This window comes from Thermothielavioides terrestris, chromosome 3, assembly GCF_000226115.1.
Source record: "Thermothielavioides terrestris NRRL 8126 chromosome 3, complete sequence".
Lineage (NCBI taxonomy): Eukaryota > Fungi > Ascomycota > Sordariomycetes > Sordariales > Chaetomiaceae > Thermothielavioides > Thermothielavioides terrestris.
The window spans coordinates 2,675,647-2,688,993 of record NC_016459.1 but is presented as its reverse complement, the minus strand read 5'-3'; the positions used below and the strand labels follow the sequence as shown (position 1 = coordinate 2,688,993).

The window sequence follows — 13,347 nt, the reverse complement described above, 5'->3', positions numbered from 1 at the left end:
GGTGTGCTAGGAATGTTTGGGGGCGGGAGGATGTTGATGGGTTCTCCTCTGGTAGTACACTAGGTCAGGGGTTGTGTGGTGTTGTGCGTCGAGTTGTGCCAAGATTCTGTTTTGGGCGGGCAAGAGACAGGATGGACAATGAAACTCTGGTTTTTTCGAGACTTTCTTTGCAGCGGCTTGGGTTTGGGGGAGCCCTTGTTTTCCGATTTCGATTTGAGTGTAACTTGGGGTGGGTGCGGATAGGTCAGGTCCCAAGGAGGTACCTTACCTGAGGTAGCTAAGTTAAGGTTACAGTACCCATCGCCGAAGGGGAACCGGGGTTCGGTCAACAGATTATTGGGCGACTTGAGCTCAGGGTAAAAACGTCCCGTTTTGCCAGTGAAGCCCGGTGATATAGTAATTCTGTGGTTTCTCGCATACCTACCTAGGTAGTTATGAGCAATCATGCTAATCATACACTTTCCTCCATACTCTCCTCGCGTAGTCCTCCAGCTCTTGAACGCTCAGCACAAAATCTCCCTCTCCGGGGCCCGGATCTCGAAGGAACAGGAGCCTGAACCCCAGCACCAATGAACCACTAGTAACATTGTATGACACCGGGTTGGTTGTAGGGTCCTGAGCGATGGTGATGGTCTGTCGGAGCACTGGCCGAAGAGCAGCGGCATTTCGTGTCGTCGTCGCTCCAGGACGAGGACCGGAGGGTGGTGCTTCTGCTTCCTCCCACTTCTCCACGGTGATTGTGCGGCGAGCACGTTCAAACTTGACGAGGAGAACAATCTGCACCTGGTGATTGGACGCGGAAAACCACCATTTCATATCGTCCCGCAATCCCGCCAATGACCCGGAGACGCTTGCTTCGATAACAAGTGTTGGCCAGTCATCTTTCCCAGCACGTTCCGGGTCCGGGCCGCCAGTAGAGTCTCCTTCCCCCTCATCTACTCCTCCACCTCCTCCAGGATGACCACATATTGCTCGAAATGTGGTCGAGGCAATCGTATCCCAACTATCCGCTTTCCCACTTCGGACAAGCTGGTCACGAAAAGCTTCGTAAATGTTGACATGGAGGGCTTCGTGGAGGCGAGTTGGGATCGTAATGAACAGGATCCGACGACTGCTATCGTAGCGGCGGAAGCGGATTTTGCGACGTCGCCTCTTTCGCTCATGCTCAATTTCGAGATAGTCGCTCGGAGAGACGCCTAAGACAAACAGTACACTGATTAGTATATCTACACGAGTTCTCTTATTAATATAGTAGGGCAATGCTCTCTACCTGTGAAAACGAGAAGGTCCCCAGTTGCGCGATCGATCGCCTCAAAAAGATCTTGTACAGTGGTGAATGGTGTGGTCGGTTCATGCTGATCTTGCGTCGACCCCACCGAAGTTGAGTCTGATATCAACGGCGATGCTGCCGATTCGATGGACGCCATTGTAGAAGCGCGATGCTCAGAGACGTGAGGCGAAAATGTACGGCGTCACCGGTCGGTTTGCATTCAGGCTCAAGCCCGCTGAAATAAGTAGTAGTGCTTAGGGGAAACCAAAAGAAGTGGACTGACTATCTTTCATCAGGTTTGGCTATTGTTGTGTCAGTGTTGTGTCAGTCTCCGGCCGGGCTCGAAGTTTAAATGAGATGGAAGCGTGGTGAGTCCATCCCAGAATTCAGCTTGATGTGTAAAATTGGGGAAACGATGGGGCGAGAAAGAGAGAGAGAGAGAAACGGGACGTGCGAATGGTCATGGGTTAGCACTGTTGGTTCTTTTGCCAGCAGTGCTGGGTTTTACGATTGAATATCGAGTTGGGTATCATAAACGCCAGTGATTTACAGATGTATATGTATTACAACCAACACGCCTGACACACCTAGGTAGGTTAGCGGGCGGTGTCCACCTTGTCCTCTCGTCGCATGTCCGTCCTCAAGGCCCGCAGCTCGGCGAGCAACTCGTCCTGGAACACATCATACCTCTCCATGTACAGCCGCCTCAGCTCGAAGGCGACCTCGATGGCGATCAGGATGATGATGATCCACTCGAGGCGGGTGCTGTGCCTCTCGCTCGACATCTTCTCGCTGATGTCGAGCACGCCCTGGGCGACCCCCACAACCTCCTGGGCGTACGTCATCTTGTCGTTGAGCGTCTTGATGCGCACGCCGACGTCGAGGGCCTTGCCGATCTTGGCGTAGTACGTCTCCAGCTTCTCCTCGGTGTCCCAGAAGATGTCGGGCAGCGCGTCCGTCAGGTCGTTGTAGTGGTTCAGCTGGCTGCGCAGGTTCAGCAGCTCGCCGGCCTTCTGCAGGATCAGCTCGCGCGACAGCGGCGCGCGCAGGCCCTGCGACAGCCGGTCGGCGATGTGTCGCGTGCTCTCGAGGTAGCGCGTCAGCGAGCTTTCGAGCACGGCCAGCTTGGTGCTGCGCGCCAGGCCGGACGAGAAGGCGATCTTGGCGAGCGTCGTGTCGAGCCGGTCGCCCGCCTCGACCTCGCGCCGCGTGCCGAGCACGACCACGGCGCCGCTCATGCGGCTCTGCTCCTGCTCGGGGTCGACCCGGAACTCGAGGTCTTCCTCCTCCTTCTCCTCAATGAACGGCATCTCGGCGGCCGGCAGCAGGTGGCGGGTGGCCAGCGTGTTGACCACGTCGGACGGCAGCGCCCAGGTCACGACGGTGCCCGAGGGGAACACGAAGATGTCGGCGTTGTTGAGCCCGCGCGCGTGGACGACCTCGTGCGGCTCGAAGCCGGTGCCGTCGGGGTCGAGCGAGAAGCCGTGGTTCCTCAATATGTCCTCGACGCGGTCCATGTCGAAGGACTCGGCCACGCATACGGCGCTGATGGTGTTGCTGCCATCCGGTCCGGCAGGCGGTTCGGCGGCGGGCGGGGGCGTCTTCACGGGCGCACCCTTCTGGGCGACGATGGCGACGCGGTGCAGCGAGTTCTTGAGCGGCGGCTTGCGCTTCTTCTGGGCGGCGGACTGACTCGCGCTGCCCTCGGCCGCCTTCTTCTCGACCGGGGCACTGCGGGCACCTGGCTCGCTGCCATCCTGCTGCAGGAGGACATTGGAGGTGAAGAAGTTTCGGCGGCGCGGAATGGTGGTGGCCGGCGAGGGATGGAAGTGCCGCTGGCGGCCGGTGAAGAGGAAGGGCCGAGGGGCCGCGGGCCAGCAGGCGGAGCAGGCGGAACAGGCGGAGGAGGCGGAGCTGGCCGAGCGCACGGCAGACCCGAAATTCGTTGTCGGCAGAAACCGCCTCATGGTGGCGCCATTGAAGTCATTTGATAAAACGGCCCTCCTACAGCTGGGGAGGCAGTGAGCCTGTGAGCATGCTCATGTATGAGTTACAGTTTCCTGGCGGCGTGCAAGACAGGGAACGAAAAAAAAGCGGACCAAGCGTTGCGGGTCGTTGAAGCCGAAGAAAACTTAACAGTGCTGCTTGTAACCGTACGCTCGCTAAACGTGTAACTTACACTTCCAACTCCAAGCTCCAACCCACCACGACGGACGGACGGACGGCGGGGGAGCTTCCATGGCCCCGACGATAGAGACACAATGGAGTACGACATCCGCGTGGAGGACTACCTGAACGACAAGCTGCAGTCGACGGCGGATCTGGAGCAACTCGACACGCTGCTCAGCAGCATCGAGCACCAGCGCAGCCAGCTGCAGTCGCAGCTCGACGATGCCACGCGCGAGCTCGACGAGGCCCGCCGGTCCGCCGAGGACCGCCGCGCCGCCCTGGCCGCCCAGGTCGACGAGTTCCACGCGCTGCAGCGCAGCATCGACCGCCGCCTGCAGGCCATCACCGAGTCCGACGCGCCCGACCACGCCATCCGCCGCCTCGAGCCGCCCATGAGGCAGCTGCACCGCGTCGACCTCGCCCACCGCTACCTGGGCCTGCTGCAGGACGTCGAGGCCCTGCGCCAGGCGGCGCGCTCGCATCTGCCGCAGGACCCCAAGGCCGCGCTGGAACCGTACACGAGGCTGAAGCAGCTGTCGCTGCGGCTCAGGGAGCTGCAGCAGGCCGCGGACGGCGCCGCCGTGCACCTCGTCGCGCACGTCGAGTCCGCGACGGAGAGGCTGTGGGCCGAGATGAAGAAGACCATGTGCGACGAGCTCGAGGCGGTGCTGGCGAAGCGCGGCTGGCCGGGCGTCGCGCCCGACTCGGAGGTTGACGAAGAGTGGCTGCGGTGCGTCGAGAAGCTCGTCGACCTGCAAGCGCCCGAGGTGCTCTACTCGCCCACCACCGTCCGCCTCCTCCCGCTCGACGTCATGGCCCAGATCTTCGTCAAGGAGTTCCGCTTCCACTTCATGAGCGACAAGCCGACCAGTAGCCCGCACGTCATTGGCGCCCACTGCTTCCCCTGGTTTCTGGCCCTGATCGAGAAGTGGGAGGACTTCTTGCGAGACAACTTCGGGCCGCTTCTTGCCTCGAGATTTGCGGACACCGCCGTGGCCCATAAAATAGTGTACATGGACCCCGTGTGCGCCTTTATAACCTCGATGCTGCCCGTGATGAGAGAGAAGATTGCCGTCACAATATCCGAGACTGCTGGGGACACGGTCTTTCTGAGCAGCCTCTTATCGCAACTCATGACGTTCGACGAGCGGCTCAGGACCGAATTTACCTACGACGACGGCGATGCCGAGGATGGCTGGGGCGGGCTGACGTCCGAAGTGCTCAGCCAACATTTCAGGACCTGGTTGGAGGCCGAGAAGAAGTTCGCGCTGGAGCGCTACCGGGCCATCATGGCGGCACCCGACGCAAGAGCCATCGACTATGATTTCGCCGGGCCCGGCAAGACCAAACCCACGTTTGCTGCCGTCCGAGTCATCGACCTGCTCCGGTCCGTCACATCGCAGTACGAGCGGGTCCGGCGCTTCTCGCACAAGTTGCGCTTCCTGATCGACATCCAGCTCACCATCCTGGACGAGTACCACGACCATCTCCGGGATACGCTCGAGGCGTACTTCAGCATCACCTCGACCGTGGGCAGGGCGTTTGGGGTGACCAAGGAGCAGCTCGCTGCACTGGAGGGCACCGGCGCGCTCGAGACGCTGTGCAAGGTATACGGCAGCGCCGACCACGTCGTCAACACGCTGAAAGACTGGAGCAATGAGGAAGTGAGCGTTGCCCCCCTTTTTTCTCCCGCCGGCTAGCCTGATGCTGAATCGCCTACCATACATAGTTCTTCGTCACGCTGTGGGCGCAACTACAAGCGAGAGCAGCCGAGGCCAGCGAGGACCAGAATAACCTCGCCGGCGGCATGAGCTACGACCACGTTAGGGACCGGACCTCGGCCGCCGTCGGCAAGGAGGAGGACGGCGGCGTGCTGTTTGACGAGACGATTGCCGCGTACAGCCAGAGGAGGAAGCGGGCCGAGGAGTTCCTGTCCGAGGCGCTGGTCGACTCGCACCGGAAGGCCTTCAAGGCATATCTCCACCGGCCGCACTGGACCACAATTGCGGACGATGCTGTCTCGGGCGACGGGGGCACTGTCACCCCCGAGCTGGAAGAGCCATTAAGAGTGAGTTTTGTTTTTCCTTTTCTCTCTCCTTCAGCGTCTTTTCTGAGCTATGACCACCTAACGCCCACCTCCAGATCCTCAAACGCGACCTGGACTTCCTCTCTCGCGCCCTCGGCACCGCCGTGTTCCGCCGCGTCTGGCGCGAGGCGCTCGAGAAGCTCAACAGCACGCTCTGGAGCGACGTCCTGATGGGCCACAAGTTCACCGCGTCCGGGGCGGCGCAGTTCGCGCGCGACCTGGGCGCCGTCTCGGCCCTCGTCGAGCGTTTCATTCCAGACGGTTCCGGCGCGCTCGGCAGCCTCGGCGACGCCCTCCGGCTGCTGAACCTGCCCGCCGGGCCGGCGGCGCAAGACGGCGGCGCTGGCGCCGCCCTGTCGCTCAGGCAGGCCACGGACAGGGTGTTCACGGACAACAGCGAGGCGAAGAAGGTGCTGGATGAACTGGACATCGACTCGTTGACCCCTGCGAACGCCAGGCAGATCCTGCAGCGCAGGGTCGAAAACGCCGAATGATGCGCATTGTTGTAGTCTATAGATCTGCGTAGTCTATAGATCCGTGTAGATTCCAACCGAGGTGTCTCTCCGGCACAGGCCGTCGCTCAGGCCGTCCGGTTTTTGTATCCCGGCTCGGCCTGAAATTCTCTCCACCAATTTTGCGGCGCCCGTTGAGGAGGCCATCTGAAGAACCCGTTGAAGGGGTTCCGTTCTCCCGCGCCGCCCAAAATGCTCAACCACCACCTCCTCATCATCATCAAAGCTCCGCCAGAGCGGCCTCGTGCTCTTCACCCAACATCCCTAGCCCTTAGTTGAGTGCCCGCATAGTCATTTCCGCGACCGCGAACGTGCCCGCGCTGACGGGCATCGCGCGCAACAGCGTGGGGCCGATGCCCTTCCAGAACCCGCGCATGCCCTCGGCGCGCCAGGTCTGCCGGAAGCAGTCGCGCATGGTGCGGTACCGCTGCGCGTCGCCGAAGCCGTCGGTCTGCATCTTGCTCTTGACCACGTCGAGCGGGTAGCTGGCCAGCCAGAGGGCCTCGCCGGCCAGCCCGCCGTACAGCGCGATCTTGTAGCTCGGGATCGCCGCCCGCTCGACCCCGTTGCGCGCCGCGTCCGCGTTCATCAGCCACTCGAACACCAGGAACCACACGCCGTACGCCTGCGCCTCCCGCAGCAGCGTCACCGCCTGCCCCCGGTACAAGCCCCGCGCGATGCCCCCGCCCCCGCCCCCGCCCCCGCCTGCGCCTGGCTGCTGCTGCGGCTGTGGCCGGCACAGCTTGCGCACGCAGTCCCACGGCCCGGAGTACAGGCGCGCGCCGGCGTCGTGCGGCTGCGTCTGCAGCCGGATGCGCACGTGCTCGATCGGCCCGGACAGCGCGCTGTTGGCCAGCCCCGCGAACGCGCCGGCGGCGTAGTACTCGCCGTAGGAGAGCTGGTGGTGCTGGGTTGTTTTTTCGGAAGGAGGGGGGGAGTCCGGGCGGTGGTGGCGCTGCTCGAGCCAGCGGCGGGCGGAGTGGAAGGCGCCGAACTGGATGGACACGCAGGCGCCGATGCCGAGCAGCGGGGTCAGCGTGCCCTTGTAGAAGGCTAGCGGGCCCTCGTTCTTCCAGATCGACGTCGCCGCGGCGAGGGCGGACGGGTACGTGGTGCTGGTTTGCAGGCGGACTTTGACGATGTCGAAAGGTTGGCCTGTTATCGCAGATGCTGGTCAGCTTTGGCGGGGTGGGAGTGGGAGAGGGAGGAACGGGGGATCGCCCACCGATCAGCACCTGGGCGATGCCGCCTGCCGCGCCCGAAAACAGGTCCTTGGCTGTCTGCGAGGCCGAGGTCGAGCCGGCGGCGCTCTCGTGCGCCTCAATGTCGGCTGCCGAGTCGGCCATTGTCGCTTGCGCCTGCGAACCCCCGATTTCAGTCTCTTCGTTATCCTTTTCCTTTTCACTGTTTGCTCTCACAGTCCGTCCTCACTCGCGATGAAAAAACAGTTTGGGGAGGCGAGCGCACCAGAACGCAAAGGGACCAGGGCAATTCGCCTTGCCGACTGGTCGTCTCGCGGACCCGGGGTGAGAGACGGTGTGTGCTCTGTCCCGCGCGGCCGGTCTCGGCTTACTGCTTCCGGGGTTTATAATGCTATCGCAGATGGCGGGGTGCGGAGCTGGGGCCGAGCCAGGGTCCCGAGTGGGTGGTGCTGTGTGGGCACTACATACTGTGTAACTAACGAGCAACGAATGCCAGGGTCGATGGCGTGCTTGGATTCCCTGGAGTTGCATACTCCGTACACAGTTTGGTTAGGTAGCTCAATTATCTTACGGAGTAAGATATCCCATTATCCGAATTCGACATGGAGTTCATCGGGGCTCGATACGCCCGCTTCGAGCGTTCAGAGGACTGCTGCTGCCTATCAGACAATCAAAGCAAAAAAAACTAGAAGGGGGAATTGGACCGTGGTTTATGGTTTATGAAGATTTCGCCGGTGCGCGCAATCACATCGTGCTGGGATGTATTCGATGACGGGCATCCAGGGAAGTGAGAGTGAGGCTTTTGCCATGGCACCAAGGAGGAACTCCCAACTCCAACCACGAAACCACCCTACCCTACACCCTACCCTACACCCTCGTGACGTAGCTCCTCTTCTCCGCCTGCGCCTGCGCCTGCGCCTGCGCCTCGATCTCGATCGCCTCCTTCAGCTTGCCCACCACCTCGGGCTGCCCGCCGAACGCGCGCTCCAGCATCTCGTCCAGCTCCCTCTCCACCTTGGCGAGGTTCTTCCCGCCCAGCCTGCCACTGTTGTCGCTTGCCTGCCCATTCCCGCGCGCCTCGTTCAGCACGCCCGCCCACCGCCGCGTAAACGCCACGATGCCCTGCCGCAGCAGCGCGTCCAGCTGCTCGCCGGCGTCGTGCGTATCCGCCGCGCCCGCGGCCCCCGCTGCGGCGGCGCCCACCCTCGGCGCAGTGGCCGCAGACGCTGTTCCGGCCCCGGCAGCCGGCTGTGTGACGGCGCCGTTCGACGACGACGACGACCACAGCGACGAGCCAGGGATGTAGGTGGACAGGCTGCCGAAGCTGCTCAGCAGGCCGCCGAGCAGGTTCTGCGGGCGCAGCGTGTCCCATATCTGCGCGAAGTGCTGCAGGTTGCCCAGACCCAGGGCGGAGGAGGCGGCGGGGGCGGCGCCGGCCGGATGCGCGCGGATGTCGCCGATCTCGAGCGTCATGAGCTGGTTCTTGAGGATCAGCAGGTTCTTGACCATGAAGAGGTCCGGGTCGGTCGCCGCCTGGTTCTTGGGGCCGGAGGAGGACTTGATGCGCGCTTCGGCGCGCTGAAGCGACGCGATGGATTCTTTAATGATTTTGAATACCACGGGGCTGTTGCGTTGCTGTGATGGGCGATGTCAGTGTTCGGGTTTTGGCTGGGCCTGGAATCGCACTACTCGACTTACACATCGCTCCTTGGGCATGGACTGGTCAAACATCACAAGAAGCTCCAGCGCCCGCTTGACGGGAGGAAAGGCATTTGACGAGATGTCGCCGTTGGTTACCGGCCCGATCTTGAGGGCCTCGGGCGGAACGGCGGCTTTGGTTATCGACTTGGTTATCTCGGCCTCGAAGAAGGCGTCGGTAAAGGTCCAGAGATGTTCGGCGAGCAGCCGGGCCGCCAGTTCTCGGCAGCGGCTCACAAACGGCGTCTCGTCTTCGTCGTACTCGGGCAGCAGGTACTCATTGGTGATCCATCCGACCAGGTTGCATATAGTCTGTAGGTTGCTCGTCTGGAGGACAGCCTGCAGGTTTGCCGCGATGGGGGCCACGTTGGTTCCGGTGAGTACAGTGCGCTGGGACTTGAGAGCCGCGAAGGCCGAACCCGGGTCTGCCGAGTAATGCACGTCAATCGAGAATATGCTGCGGAACAGGGAGGCCTCGTTGTGGGAGTGCTCGAAGCACTGCTTAACAAGATTCCTTGCCGCCGTTTCTATCGACTCCTTGGCCTCGGCCTTGAAGACGTCGAGATCGTGCTGCACGATGGGCCGGAGGTCCCGCTCCCTGGCCGTCCAGTACGAGTGGAACAGGTTGTTGGCCGTGTTCGCGTAGATGTCGGAAGTAAGCGAGGACAGTGTCGGCTGGCCATCCTGGTCATAGGCGCGGCGCACGACCGCCTGGACATTCGGGATCAGCGAGTACGACTCGAGCAACACTTCCTCGAAGCGGCCGTAGGCGAGGGCGTGCCGGGCTGATTCGGACTGCGTCGCTGCCACCTGCTGCGAAATCTCGGCAGACACCTTGTTTAAGTGGTTGACGAAGCCCACCTCGAGCAGATGTAGCGCTTTGGTGAGCAGCGCCCGATACCGCGCGAGGTATGACTCTGCGTCTCGATATGAAGACTGTGTGCCATGGTCAGTCCGCGAGCTCTTTGGCCAAGCGCGAGGGAAAAATACGGACGTTCTTGGTCATGAATTCGATACAAGCATCCAGAGTCGTGAGAATCTCGGCGAAGCTACCTCCTTCAACGAGCCGACCGGCGCCGGGGGCGTTGAGTCGCCGGGTCGCCGAGTCCAAGTAGGCGTAATACTGGAGGTCTGAACCAACATTGTCGGCAAGCGTCTGCAGGCGTTTCTGCTCCGACACCAGGCCTTCACACTGGGCCTGGAAGGAGCTCGTTTGCTCCTCGACTGCGCGGAAGGACTGGCAGAGCGATTCTAGCGCCTTGAGCGCGCTGTTGGCGTCGGCAACGAGCGAGCCGAGGTGGCGTTCCGTCATGGCGAGTTCCTCGTGGTAGAGCCTTGGGTGCTGTCAGCATGCCGGGAGTATGCCGGAGGGCATCGTCCTTGCCACGAACAAGTATTCCTGCTGGCTCGCCCGCAGCAACTCCTGTGCCAGTGCGTCGTCGTAGCCTTCCTCCTCTTCCACGGGCAGCGTCGCCGCCACGGAATCGGGGACGGCCAATGCCTCCCAGGCGCGCCCGCTCTGTCTCTTCTTGCCTGTCCTCCGCTTCTTCTTGGGGCCATGGCTAGACAGCTGGGCCTTTACGATGTCGTAGAAATTCGAGTACGACTTGGCCCTGCGTGACAGGGTTGGGTCGGGCGGCGAGTTGGCAAGCTCGAGGTCTTCGAACAGAGCAGGAAGAGGTTCGATGGCGTCGGAGCTGTCTGCGGAGCCCTACTCGGCGCGCACAAAACGTCAGCGCCATTGCCGGCCTGGGGACAAGAAAGATTGATGCATCGAGAGCGGGCACGCTGGGAGAGTTTTGGCGGCGGGGAGCGACGCACATCCGGCTGCTGCAAGAGCGATTCTTTCCGGCGGTGCCTGGCGCCCTGCGATCCTGGAGGCGGCTGGCGCTGCTGCTGGAAGTCCGGCACGAAGCTGTACCAAGAATCTTCGTACATTTTTGGAGTGTCCGGCGGTTGGGCGGTTGGGAGGCGTGGCTGCCATCCGGGGCTCGGTTTATACTGTTTGGACAGTGGCCTGGGCTCGGGGATTGTGCGGCCGACCGGGGGCAGTGCCATTGTCGTTGTCAAACACCAGGTCAAAGTGGGTCCAAATGGCTACACCACACACCCAATTTGAACAACAGTAGCCAACAGTAGCAACAGTGGGCAACCATCGCCATCGAATTTGAAGCTGTAAATACTGCAAAAAACGGCCCAAATGGCCATTTTCTGGTGTTTTCGAGTGCTTGTTGATGTTTTGATACTTCCTTTTTAGGCATCTCCTCTGTTGCGTATGTCGGGCCCGCTAAAACACCTTACGTAGGCGAGCAACGCCTGTATACTGCATTGCCTGCGATATCTGCGATGTACTTGCGATAGCCAGGATAACTACGATATCTGCAACCACCGTTGAATATCCTAGGCTCCGACCGCTATGCTGAACCGCTATGCTGACCGTTGTACCGACGGCAGTTCGATAACTAGGGCGCCGACTGCTGTGCCGACCGCCGTACCGACCGTTGTTCAATATCCAGGGCGTCGACCGCGGTGCCGACCGCCGTTCGATATCTAGGGCAACGACCGCCGTGCCGACCGCTGTACCGACCGCTGTACCGACCGTCGTTCAATAGCTAGGGTACCGACCACTGTACCGAACCGCCGTTCGATATCTAGGGCGTAGACCGCTATGCCGAACCGCTGTTCAATATCTAGGGCGCCGACCACTGTGTCAGGAGCGGGGGCTCCCAGAAGGAAGGGGGCATGCGTTGAAGTGACGGAGTACGAGCAGGGCACACGCAGAGCACGCGCTACAGGGTAGCTACGAGGTAGGGGGGGTGCGGGTGGTTGCATTGAACGCTGGCCTCTCTCACTGCCTGTGGGTTCCATCCTCCTTATCTCTCCCATCCTGGCCCTCGATCTTCCTCCGCATCGGCCAGCCTCCATTCCTGAGCTCGCAGATCCTTTCCTGGGCCATCCTGTGGCGCCTGCATAGCTCCCTGAGTGCGCCCAATCCGCTCTGTTGCCGACCCAATGTCTCAATTCCCCGCACTTGCTCAGCCTGATGCCCCGCACTTCGCTCAGCTCTGTGCCCCTCCGATCGCTCCTCCGGGTGGCTCGCGTGATCCGGGCTACTGACGTGCGCCCTGGTGGCGCACGCAGATGACCTGCGTGGTGCCCTGTGGTTGGCCAGGCTGCGCCGGGTGCCGGATGCAGGGCGAGGTGGTCGGGCCGAGGGTTGTGCCGGGTGCCGAGGCGGGTCCCGCGGGTTAGGGTGGTTCCGGGGCATGACACACTGTACCGACCGCTATTCAATATCCAGGGTGCCGACCGTGATGCCGACCGCCGTTCGATATCTAGGGCGACGACCGCTATACCAACCGCTGTACCGACCGCTATACCGACCGTCGTTCAATAGCTAGGGTACCAACCACTATGTCGAACCGCCGTTCGATATCTAGGGCGTAGACCGCTATACTAAACCGTTGTTCAATATCTAGGGCGTCGACCACTATACCGACCGCTGTTCAATATCTAGGGTGCCGACTACGGTGCTGACCGCCGTTCGATAACTAGGGCGTAGACCGCTATACTGAACCGCTGTTCAATATCTAGGGTACCGACCGTGGTGCCGACTATGGTACCGACTACCGTTCAATAACCAGGGCGTAGACCGCTATATCAAACTGCTATTTAATATCTAGGGTACCGACTACGATACTAACCACTGTACCAACCGCTATACTGACTGTAGTTGAATCTCTAGGGCGTAGACCGCTATACCAACTGCTATACTAAACTGCTATACCGACTACTATTTAATATCTAGGGCATAGACCGTTGTACCAACCGCTATACCGACTACTATTCAATATTTAGGTGTATAGACCGCTATACTGAACTGCTATTCAACATCCTAGGTACCAACAGCTATACCGACCGCTATGCCAACCGCTATACCGACTGCTATACCGACTGCTATTGAATATCCAAGGCGTAGACCATTATACCAACCGCTATACCGACCACTGTACTAACCGCTATACCGACCACCGTTCAATAACCAAGGTGCCAACCATTATACTGAACTACTATTTAATATCCTAGGCGACGACTACTATACTAACCGCTATATCGACCGCTATACCGACCGCCGTTCAATAACTAGGGCATAGACCACTATACTGAACCGCTGTTCAATATCCTAGGTGCCAACAGCTATGCCAACTACAGTGCCGACTACGGTGCTGACCATCGTTCGATATCCTATATACCGACCGTTGTACTAACCGCTATACCGACCACTATTCGATATCCTATATGCTAACCGTCGTACTAACTGCTATTATAGTGCCTACGATGCCTACAATACCCACAGTGGCTGCAATATAGCTTCGATACTACAATGCCTATAGTGCCTATAGTAGCTAC

General features: G+C 60.5%; 5 protein-coding genes across 5 annotated transcripts; 1 reads left to right on the top strand and 4 right to left on the bottom strand.

The window, feature by feature from the left end:
- Positions 1-31: 31 nt before the first annotated feature.
- THITE_2117284 (uncharacterized protein) lies at positions 32-1,646 on the bottom strand. Its single transcript, XM_003654294.1, has 2 exons — positions 1,271-1,646; positions 32-1,196 (listed from the first exon to the last, which is right to left on the bottom strand). The coding sequence occupies exons 1-2, from the start codon at positions 1,425-1,427 to the stop codon at positions 448-450; spliced, it is 906 nt and encodes a 301-aa protein (XP_003654342.1). The 5' UTR covers positions 1,428-1,646; the 3' UTR covers positions 32-447.
- On the bottom strand, positions 1,647-3,418 carry THITE_2117283 (uncharacterized protein). Its single transcript, XM_003654293.1, has one exon. It carries the CDS (start codon positions 3,235-3,237, stop codon positions 1,867-1,869), a length of 1,371 nt encoding a protein of 456 aa, XP_003654341.1. The 5' UTR covers positions 3,238-3,418; the 3' UTR covers positions 1,647-1,866.
- A 1-nt stretch (position 3,419) lies between these two features.
- Positions 3,420-6,154, top strand: THITE_2117279 (uncharacterized protein). The gene is made up of 3 exons (XM_003654292.1): positions 3,420-5,103; positions 5,169-5,507; positions 5,582-6,154. Exons 1-3 carry the CDS (start codon positions 3,532-3,534, stop codon positions 6,017-6,019), a joined length of 2,349 nt encoding a protein of 782 aa, XP_003654340.1. The 5' UTR covers positions 3,420-3,531; the 3' UTR covers positions 6,020-6,154.
- A 154-nt stretch (positions 6,155-6,308) lies between these two features.
- On the bottom strand, positions 6,309-7,383 carry THITE_2050738 (uncharacterized protein; the record flags this gene model as incomplete). Its single annotated transcript, XM_003654291.1, has 2 exons — positions 6,309-7,192; positions 7,263-7,383. 2 exons carry the CDS (start codon positions 7,381-7,383, stop codon positions 6,309-6,311), a joined length of 1,005 nt encoding a protein of 334 aa, XP_003654339.1.
- Positions 7,384-8,034: 651 nt separating this feature from the next.
- THITE_2117276 (uncharacterized protein) lies at positions 8,035-10,955 on the bottom strand. Its single transcript, XM_003654290.1, has 5 exons — positions 10,759-10,955; positions 10,329-10,648; positions 9,932-10,271; positions 8,938-9,873; positions 8,035-8,874 (listed from the first exon to the last, which is right to left on the bottom strand). The coding sequence occupies exons 1-5, from the start codon at positions 10,873-10,875 to the stop codon at positions 8,107-8,109; spliced, it is 2,481 nt and encodes an 826-aa protein (XP_003654338.1). The 5' UTR covers positions 10,876-10,955; the 3' UTR covers positions 8,035-8,106.
- Positions 10,956-13,347: the final 2,392 nt, after the last annotated feature.

Excerpts from the sequence above, each read along its gene's own strand:
- THITE_2117284 (XM_003654294.1), bottom strand. The coding sequence starts at position 1,427 with ATGGCGTCCATCGAATCGGCAGCATCGCCGTTGATATCAGACTCAACT. Across the intron at positions 1,197-1,270 it reads GGACCTTCTCGTTTTCACAG|GCGTCTCTCCGAGCGACTAT; the intron begins GTAGAGAGCATT and ends TGTTTGTCTTAG.
- THITE_2117283 (XM_003654293.1), bottom strand. The coding sequence starts at position 3,237 with ATGAGGCGGTTTCTGCCGACAACGAATTTCGGGTCTGCCGTGCGCTCG.
- THITE_2117279 (XM_003654292.1), top strand. The coding sequence starts at position 3,532 with ATGGAGTACGACATCCGCGTGGAGGACTACCTGAACGACAAGCTGCAG. Across the intron at positions 5,104-5,168 it reads AAGACTGGAGCAATGAGGAA|TTCTTCGTCACGCTGTGGGC; the intron begins GTGAGCGTTGCC and ends TACCATACATAG. Across the intron at positions 5,508-5,581 it reads AGCTGGAAGAGCCATTAAGA|ATCCTCAAACGCGACCTGGA; the intron begins GTGAGTTTTGTT and ends GCCCACCTCCAG.
- THITE_2117276 (XM_003654290.1), bottom strand. The coding sequence starts at position 10,875 with ATGTACGAAGATTCTTGGTACAGCTTCGTGCCGGACTTCCAGCAGCAG. Across the intron at positions 10,272-10,328 it reads GCGAGCCAGCAGGAATACTT|GCTCTACCACGAGGAACTCG; the intron begins GTTCGTGGCAAG and ends ACAGCACCCAAG. Across the intron at positions 8,875-8,937 it reads CCATGCCCAAGGAGCGATGT|CAACGCAACAGCCCCGTGGT; the intron begins GTAAGTCGAGTA and ends CGCCCATCACAG.